This window comes from Solanum pennellii, chromosome 7, assembly GCF_001406875.1.
Source record: "Solanum pennellii chromosome 7, SPENNV200".
In the NCBI taxonomy this organism is placed as follows: Eukaryota; Viridiplantae; Streptophyta; class Magnoliopsida; order Solanales; family Solanaceae; genus Solanum; species Solanum pennellii.
Genome location: NC_028643.1, coordinates 3,364,379 through 3,374,616, shown reverse-complemented (window position 1 = coordinate 3,374,616; position 10,238 = coordinate 3,364,379). Strand labels below are relative to the sequence as shown.

The following is a 10,238-nucleotide window of genomic DNA, read 5'->3' as shown; positions in this document are numbered from 1 at the left end:
AAAGTCCTTTATGGATTTCTTGTTTGGGAACAATATCGTGATTTAGTTCTTTATTATTTCATGTCGAGCTTTCAAAAGCCATAGTGAGGGAGAATGAACGACTGTAGTAGTTGTAAGGCTCCATGATGTACAATGTGGGCCCCTATTTTTTGTTTCCAAAGTCCTTGATGGATTTCAAGTTAGGGTATAGTGTTGACCTTAGTTTACTCTTTCATGTCGAGCTTTCAAAAGCCATTGAAGAGGAGGAATGAACGATGTAATGTATAGTGTTGACCTTAGTTTACTCTTTCATGTCGAGCTTTCAAAAGCCATTGAAGAGGAGGAATGAACGATGTAATGTGTAGTTCCAAGGGAGCACGACGTATAGTATTGGGCCCCCTATTGTGACTTATTTCTTTGTTCTTTCTTGTCGAGCTTTCAAAAGCCACTTGAGAGGGAGAATGAACGATTGAGCAACTCCTCAAAACTTGTTATTTATAAAACATTACATGTTGTAGCAAGTGATGAGGAATTAAACAACTATAACGTAACCCCATTTAAAGTACAATGCTGTTAATATAACATGAAAAATTTCTGGAAATCTCACAATATACATCAATCTGAAAGATTTTCATATAGAAGGCTGTGAAAATGATGCATAGCCTTCTCAACTTGTGGCGCGTAGCGGCCAGAGCAGTAAGCCGGTGATTCAAGCCCTCTTTGAACACCTTCACATAACTTTATATCTTCCATCTGTTCATTGTAATCAGCAATGTTATAACGAGTGAGCGCGTATGAAAACATACAAAAATTGTATCGTATATATGCAATTGATGTGACGACCAAATCATGCATGTTTTTACTGTACCTGTACTGTCTCACTATCCTCAAGACTCTGGGCAATAAAACTCTCATCACCCTGTGAACAGAGAAGATGAAATTGCTCAAACTAATACATTTATCGTTGAGATAAGAAAAACAACGTTTACCTTGACAGATGAATCAAGAAAGTAGTCGAATATCACTAGACATTTCCGAGGCCCTTGAGGCAGTACGAGATTCGTGTCCATCCAAGGACCGTACCTAAATTCTCCTCATGAAGCTTAAAGAGTTTAGTTTTATTGCAGGTCATGAGGTTTATCTATATGTTAATGAAGCACAAACCTGTTGATCATGAAGTTGGGATACACGAATGCATATAAAGCTTTTGATCCAAGTCGATCAAAATCTTGGTCCTTTCCCGCACTACCAGTTTCACATCGTTGGATGCTGACTTTCTCAAATATCTAATTCATTATTAGGAGTTAAATGCAACGATAGAAGTAAACGTTAACCATATAGAATGACAATGCTGACGTTGGACATACAGTGGTTGAGTACGAGTCAAGTGTCAGACCCGAAGCTAGACCTTTATGAGCGTATGGTACATGATAACCACCATCCAAATAGTTGTCACAAAAGACCTGCAAGATAACAGTCTGGTTTGGAAATTTGAATTGATTCAAGTTCGACAATTTAGCTTGATTCTGGGATTAAACGCTAATCATCATAGTAAGAACAGAGACGTCAAAATACCTTTCTCGACTAGAGTTTACACTAAAATGCATAGCTAATAAAAGGAGAAAACATAAGGTGAGAACTAACCTTCCAGTTACACTCAATGGCGTATTCACGTCTGCATAAAAAGCTCAATGAAGCATCCACTCCACCATCAGCCAAGATTTGGGATGAACTACCCAACCATTCGTTTCCAACCAAGTCAAAATCGGATTCTTGTTCAGGCAAAACTCCGTTTTCGAAATTGAGAAGTATGAATGGTCCCCATACAGCTACTCTCATTGGGATTAGTCCCATCTCCTATCCTTCATATAGAAAAATATAGAAGATCAAATTACCCCGACATTATACATAACGACTATGAACTGAGAATATAACATATAATTTATTACATACATTCACTTTGAAGTTCTTGATTCCTGTTATTCGTGTTGCCTTTAGAAGTGCTCCATCCAATCCATATGTCCACCCCTGCGAAAGGAGTATCAGAAACAACCTTTCTACCTTCACAAGGTATTAAGCGGTAAGACTACATACATACCGCACTCCCGAGACCCCATTTGTGGGATTACACTAGGTATGTTATTGTTGTAACCTTGATATCTACTTTACTCAGATCACATTGAACGACATCGGATTTAAAATAATAGATCTTAAAATTTTCTGTTAAATAATATCACAAGACAACAATACAAACTCATATACTCTAATAATTAGCATATCTTTTGTAATAGGATTGACTGTAGTACCGTATTTCATTTGCAAGCTTAACACATGAAGGACCTCGCAAAGTCGAAACTCTTAATTTTTACTTGCTGTATTAAATGGTACATAAACTTATACATGCTGGTCGTACCAGCAACCAAAATGCGTGCAAGCAAAACAATATTGGCTGTAAATCTGAACTCGTTTTACTCCACTAGTCTCTTCTTCTAGTAAATGACATTACATGATGACTAGTGGTGTGAAACGAGTTTAGGTTGGTGTGAAACGAGTTTAGGTTTACAGCCAATATCTGCTAGTTCACTCACATTTTCCGAGGTGAGGAAAACGGAAATCAGCTAGCTAAAAGGATCAAGAAAGCTCTAAAACTGAGTAATAAAAAGCTTACATGGTATGGACAAACAAAGCAAGAGCTTTTCCCACTTCCTGAGGCAAGAAGAGAGGCATGATGCCGACAAACATTGTGAAAAGCATGTACTTTTCCACCATCATCTCGACATACAACATACTCGACATTCCCCAATCTGTATTTCAACGATCAGCTACTTGAACAAAACAAGTAAGGCAATATAAGTTCACCTCAAGAATAACACGAACGAGAGTTAGTACCTTCCAGTAAAATATTGCCTAGGCTCTTTGATCTGTTCAGTGTATCCTGAAATTGCAGAAAATTCACAAATCAGAGAGCAGAATAACACTCAATACTCTCTTTTTACATGTCCTGTTGTCAATACAATTAACACATAGTTGAAGCTTAGGAGGTAGATTTCTCTCAAGACGCTTGGTATGTCCTCATATGTTCGAGGACATGGTTTATATTTCTAGATATCTTTTATTTAATACTTTGTTATAGACTATAAGTTTATTTTGATGCAAGTGTTGTGATACTATGATAACTATGTGTGTTTAAGATTGCTTATGATGAGACTTAGTTTTTCGTTCCCCGTGATCAGGTGTCTTACCATCGCGTCTAAGATATAGCAGATTGCACTCACACTGAATTGAACTTTGCAAGCTACACTTCGGAAATATGCCCTAAAAGAGCTCTCGTAACAGTATACACAAAACACTTCAACAACGTTAGACTAAATTTTTCTCTATTCCCATCACAGATATACACGTACACACGAAAAATTACACAAACACAGAGAAAAAAGAACACACACACCAACTACTGATACAGTTGCAAATGAAGAAGTATTACCTTCCTTCCCATGTATAATAGTACTCTCTCCGTTACAATTTGTTTGTCAAGTTTAACAGTTTTGAATTTTGTGGCCTTAAACTAGATAGGTAAATGTATCAAAAATGTCTTATAATCTTAAAACATGACACACGAAAAATTATAATTAAAGAGCTGCTAAGAATAAATACTATCCAAAGTATCAATCTTCAAACAAAAATTAAGACAAAGCAAGGACAAAATACTATCCAAAGTATCAATCTTTAAACAGAAATTCAGAGAAAGTAAGAACAAATACAATATAAAGTATCAATCTTTACACAAAATTTCAAGGATATCGTCTGTCCAACCATAGTTATCCACTATTGACTTTGACACAGTAATTGATAATTGAGTAATTTTATCAAATCATTCATATTAAATACAAGTCATCTAAATAGCAAGGGTAAAATAGACCTTAACATGTTAAATTATTCATTGATTTTATAAATTGATTCGACATATCGAAATAGTATACTGAACAAGTAAAAATGAACGGTAAGAAAAGATGTCATACCAACAGATTGCCAGCCTTTGAAGAAGACTTGATTGAGTTCATGAGTGTAAAAACAAGAATCAGTATACCAAGAACTTGGTGGGGTGATGGCTTCTTCAATTGGAATTTTGGGATTAAATTCTAAAACCAATTTTTGACTATAATTACATGAAATTTTAAATGAAAGATGATGTTTTTTGGATTTTATAGGACAAGTGAAAAATTGAATAGAAGATAATTTGTGTTTGTTGAATTGATGAAAAGAAGTGAACTTCTGTAGCACTACCATGTTTTTTGTTTTTTTTGGATATGTTTTAGGCTCAAATTATTTGTGTATTTTGCAGGCCAAACAATAGTAACATGATCTTGAATTTTGCTACTGATTTGAGATTTTTATTATTGAAATATGAAAAGATAATATACTAATTTTAGTCCTTTAGCTTAAGGACAAAATTAGTTTAATATGGGAAAATTATTGGATTACCCTTTAATTTTGTCATTTCGAAAGTGCCTTTTATATATGGTAATACAAATTACTCATATATATCTTTTTCTTCTATGAGAAGTGAAAATATAAAAAAGTTAAATTGTGTAGAAATCGAGGAGTATGTACATAAATATATTTTTTGGCAAAGGACAAAAATCACATACTTTTGTCCTTTATAAGTTTATAATTACAGAATTTCTCAAACTGATACAATAATATAAACGTTAATAAATTAATCTGATGTGCGAAATACATTAACCATTGAGTAAGATAAATAACATTTTATACATGATACACAAATCTAATGTATATTTTATACATGATATATTAATTTATAGGCGAAATACACTAATCTGATGCGTGAATGGGTGTTGATCGACACCTGTCAATTGTATCGATTATATGTGGCTCCGTCACTGGTCAGACGGTGGTAATTCAACAGAGAAGAAGAGGTCAAGCTTTAAAAAAAGTAATATTAAATATAAACGATACGTATAGTACAATTCAAATTCAATATCATATATTATTATAAATTCGATGGTTGTTATATTTAAACAAATATAGTACATTTTTAACAACGGAAAATAATTTAAATAGTATCTGAATGTTTGAAATTCACGTATGAACAAAAATCGAATGAATTTCAAACCCTTTTTATGTTCTCTTCTTTTCTTTCATTTATTTTTTTATGCTAAATAACACTATTATTCTTTTTCATTTCCGCAACTTTGATTTTATAATATACTCGAGTAAACACAAAGACTTGTGTCTTTTGGTGGATGTAATAATTAAGACTATGGTGAAGAACGAAATCTTTTTTTGGATATAAATAAATCAAAAATGAAGGATGAAAAGAACACTATAACACGTGATTGTCATATTCCCGAACACATAAGTATGGTCAAGAATGAAATTTTCTTCTGGATATAAATAAATAAAAAAGGAAGGATGAAAAAAGAGCACTATAGCACGTGATTGCCACACTCCGTAACATATAAGTATGGTCAAGAACGAAATTCTCTTCTGGATATAAATAAATCAAAAATGAAGGATGAAAAAAGAGCATTATAACATGTGATTGCCACACTCCGTAACACACAAATATGGTCAAGAACGAAATTCTCTTCTGGATATAAATAAATCAAAAAAGAAAGGATGAAAAGAGCACTATAGCACGTGATTGTCATACTCCCAAACACATAATTATGGTCGAGAACAAAATTCTCTTCTGGATATAAATGAATCAAAAAGGAAGGATGAAAAGACCACTATAGCACGTGATTGTCATACTTCCAAACACATAAACCTCGATAATTTTCGGATAATAGTATCTTATCAATGCAAAGAAGTAGATCAATTAGAAAGACTTTCATATAAAAGGCTGTGAAAATGATGCACAGCCTTCTCAACTTGTGGCACATAACGGCCAGAGCAGTATGCAGGTGATTCAAGGCCTCTTTGAACAGCTTCACATAACTTCATATCCTCAATCTGTCAAATGTAATGAGCTTTACGCGTATGAATACGTACATACAGATTACATATACGCGAGAAATGTACGTGTCAATGACAAAAGTTGAAACTGTACCTGCACTGTCTCACTATCCTCGAGACTCTGTGCGATAAAACTCTCATCACTCTGTAAGCAAAGAAGATGAAATTACTGTCTTAAGAGTAAGATAGCATATATTGTGTACTACGTTTACGTACCTTGTGAGATGAATCAAGAAAGTAGTCGAATATCACTAGACATTTTCGAGGTCCTTGAGGCAGTACAAGATTCGTGTCCATCCAAGGACCATACCTACTTATTATGAAGTTGGGATACACGAATGCATATAACGCTGGTTTTGATCCAATTCGATCAAAATCTAGGTCGTTTTCTGCATCACATCGTTGGATGCTGACTTTCTCAAGTATCTGATTCATTAGTAGGAGGAGTAAACGTTTAAAGCGGATATTGGAATAAGATGATTTAAATGACAAAGATGGTGTTAGGCATACAGTGGTGGAGTAGGAGTCAAGTTTCAAAACCGAAGCATAACTTTTATGAACATACGGTACATGATAACCACCATCCAAGTAGTTGTCACAGTAGACCTGCAATAGAACAGACTTGTCTGAAACTTTGAATTGATTCAAGTTCGAGCGTATCATCATTATCAGTAATCGATCAGATAGTAAAATGCTTTTTTCCAAGCCGAAGATTAGAAAAGAACTAACCTTCCAGTTACACTCAACGGTGTATTCACGTCTGCATAGAAAACTCAATGAAGAATCTACTCCACCATCAGTCAAGATTTGGGATGAATTACCTAGCCATTCATTTCCAACCAAGTCAATATCAGCTTCATTTTCGGGCAAAACTCCATTTTCGAAGTTGAGAAGTATGAATGGTCCCCATACAGCTACTCTCACTGGGACTAGTCCCATCTCCTATCCTTCATACAGAAATATATAGAAGATCAAAACACCTTAACGTTTTACATATAGACAATGAACGAAGAATGTGGTTATATAACATATATTTGTAATACATTCACTCTGAAGTTCTTGATTCCTGTTATTCGAGTTGCCTTTTGTAGTGCTCCATCCAATCCATACGTCCATCCCTACGATAGGAAGAACCATAAAATGAAGCATAACGGATGGTACTTCCTCCTCTATATCAACGAGGCTAATGTCTAAGTACATAAAGGATCAAGAAAGCTCGAAAACTGAGTAATGAAAAACTTACATGGTATGGACAAACAAAGCAAGATTTTTTCCCACTTGCTGAAGCAAGAGGAGAGGCACGATGGCGACATACATTATGAAAAGCACGTACGTTTCCAGCATCATCTCGACATACAACATACTCAACGTTTCCCAATCTGTATTTCAGCGATTAGCTACTTGAACAGAACAGATAGGCATCTAAGTACATATCAAGAATAACACGAACGAGGCGTTTAAGTGATGAAAGCTTTGGATATGAATCACTTGCAACTCACATATATCAATGAGTATAATCTAATGAAATTATGTCATATCAGTACCTTCCAGTGCAATATTGCCCGGGATCTTTGATCTGTTCAGCGTAGCCTGAAATTGAAGAAAATTCACATTCATAGAACAGAATAGCTATATTACAAGACTGAAATACCAACATCTATGCCAACTACTGTGATTTTTCCACCCTATACGTAAACCTTATCACTACCTCATTGAGGTAGATCTATTTGACGAAACACCATTTGCCTCAAGAGCAGCAAATTCAAGTACAAAGAATACGAAAATAATATAGAAAACATAGCAACTAGCAAACAAAACAATGCAAAGCTTACGAGAAACTAACAATGAATAACAATGATCCAAACAGAGTGTAAATGGTAACCATAATAGATATCAAAAGCGAAAAGTACAATAACATGGAAATGCTACAGTCTACTAATAAATCTAATAATTACAGTTCAAAAAACTGAAGGATAGAGAAAACACACACAGATTCAGGAAAATCAATATTATCCAAAGCATTAATCTTTAAACAAAATAATGCAAAGCTTACGAGAAACAATACGATCTAGCCAAACATTGTATCTACCATACCATACAATATAATAGAGTATAATACAATACAGTACATTGATGAAACAATGAGTAACAATGATCCAAACAGAGTGTAGATGGTAACGGTAATAGATATCAAAAGCAAAAAGTACAATAACATGGAAATGCTACAGTCTACTAATAAATTTAATAATTACAGTTCAAAAAACTGAAGCATAGAAGGAAAAAAAAAACACACACACAGATTCAGGAAAATCAAGAAAATACTATCCAAAGTATTAATCTTTAAACAAAAAAATAATGTTATACCTACAGATTGCCAGCCTTTGAAGAAGACTTGATTGAGTTCATGAGTGTAAAAACAAGAATCAGTGTACCAAGAACTTGGTGGGGTGATAGCTTCTTCTATTGGGATTTTGGGATCAAATTCTAAAACCAATTTTTGATTATAATTACATGAGATTTGAAATGAATGATAATGTCTTTTGGGTTTTACAGAACAAGTGAAAATGTGATTCTTTAGTGGAGTTATTTTTATGGATTGATTGAAGGAACTCAAGTTCTGCAGAATTTCCATGATACAAATGAATGAAAAATGTTGTCACTACTACCTATCTTTTTTATGTTTTGGGTAAAAATGAGATAAATTTCGAATTTTTGAGATTCAAATAGTCTCGGCGTATCAAAAACTATTCGAGGCGTAAATGAAAGATGTAGATTCATAAGACAAAAGTCCTAAAATTTGAGGCGTAAGCTTCGAGTATAAAAATGTAAGTCATGGGCGTAAAATGTACGCCGAGGCCGTTTCAAATTTACTTTTTCAATTTTTTTTTAACTTTGAATGATATTTTTACTATCGATATAATGATATTTTTCAAATAGTAATTATAATATTTTTTTCTTTGTTATTGATTATTAATACTTGTCTCAAATAAAAATTATAAATCATTAAAAGATTTACTTTTGCTTATTTTATTAGTATTAAAACTATAAAATCGAATATATATATGACTACGTCCCATACGCCTCACCCTATACTGTATAAAACGTCTCGCCTTTTAAGACAATGGTTTGATCAATATATTAAAATATTTTGAATAATTAATTACCGTGACTTATAATACTTTTTACTAATTTATTAATATATAAATTTTATTTTAAAATATTTAAAGATTTCATAAGTAAATTTTAAATCAAATTTAAACTGTTAACTCTAGAAAAACGAAATGTATCACATGACACGGAGGGAGTAATTGGTTAAGATAAAATTATGAAGTGTTCCAACTTTCATATTGAGGGTGAGATAATTATTTTAAGATAACTATTTGTTTTTAATTTAACGTATTTCGTATTTCTTTTTCAATGATATTTGACGATTAAGAAAATTTATGGAAAACTTAAAGCGTAGTCCATGTCATTCTAATATATGAATTGATTGAATGATATTTTTATATTATAAAAAAATATTATTTTGAAAACATTTTGAATTATTTTGAGTCAGAAAGATTTGATAGGGTTTTTTTCGAGGCGTGACTAGGAGAGAAGGGATGTCATAATTAGAGTTTCAAATAAAATAACTAGAATTGTTAATATCAGCTCGATTATTTCATTCGAGCTAATTCACACATGTTTTAAAATTTGACGGACTAGGTTGAGCTGACCTATTTTTTTTGTGGGTCAGAAAATGTCAGCTCAACTCATAAATACGTGGTCTACGAGCTATGTCAGGTTAACTCATTTTTCTTTAAAAGTATATTTATTAAATTAAATTATAATTTAAAGTTATTATCATATATATCGACAAAATAATATTACATGAAATAAGTGTTACCACTTGTTAATCAAATCCTCAAATAAAATTATTTTTATAATATTTATTAAGTTTGATTTCAAATAAAAGTGTAAATAGCTAAATAGAAATATTAACCTAATTATTTTTTTAATAATAAAACACAAAAATAGACAATATTTCATATGCTACGGTCTACTTAGTGATTCTTAGAAATTTTAGAAAAAAATTATTTTATATAGTACATATTTTATAAACGTAGTTTGTATTTAAATTTTAATATTTAAAACTTTAAATAAATTTTGAGTTTGGACTTTTGATATTTTAGTTTTATATTTTTTATTTGACCCACAAGCCGGTCCTATTTATATTTCTCAATCTCCACAAATAAGCAAACTTATTCTAAACAATCCAAAAAAGGTTTTTCTTAAATGGG

At 32.5% G+C, this 10,238-nt stretch overlaps 2 protein-coding genes across 2 annotated transcripts; both read right to left on the bottom strand.

The window, feature by feature from the left end:
- Nucleotides 1-501: 501 nt before the first annotated feature.
- LOC107024144 (choline monooxygenase, chloroplastic-like) lies at nt 502-4,348 on the bottom strand. Its single transcript, XM_015225050.2, has 10 exons — nt 3,999-4,348; nt 2,869-2,914; nt 2,648-2,783; nt 1,933-2,007; nt 1,624-1,836; nt 1,347-1,442; nt 1,144-1,265; nt 969-1,062; nt 848-898; nt 502-732 (listed from the first exon to the last, which is right to left on the bottom strand). The coding sequence occupies exons 1-10, from the start codon at nt 4,264-4,266 to the stop codon at nt 595-597; spliced, it is 1,239 nt and encodes a 412-aa protein (XP_015080536.1). The 5' UTR covers nt 4,267-4,348; the 3' UTR covers nt 502-594.
- A 1,220-nt stretch (nt 4,349-5,568) lies between these two features.
- Nucleotides 5,569-8,590, bottom strand: LOC107025561 (choline monooxygenase, chloroplastic-like). Its single transcript, XM_015226342.2, has 9 exons — nt 8,323-8,590; nt 7,503-7,548; nt 7,202-7,337; nt 7,002-7,076; nt 6,688-6,900; nt 6,469-6,564; nt 6,175-6,384; nt 6,053-6,103; nt 5,569-5,955 (listed from the first exon to the last, which is right to left on the bottom strand). Exons 1-9 carry the CDS (start codon nt 8,588-8,590, stop codon nt 5,818-5,820), a joined length of 1,233 nt encoding a protein of 410 aa, XP_015081828.1. The 3' UTR covers nt 5,569-5,817.
- Nucleotides 8,591-10,238: the final 1,648 nt, after the last annotated feature.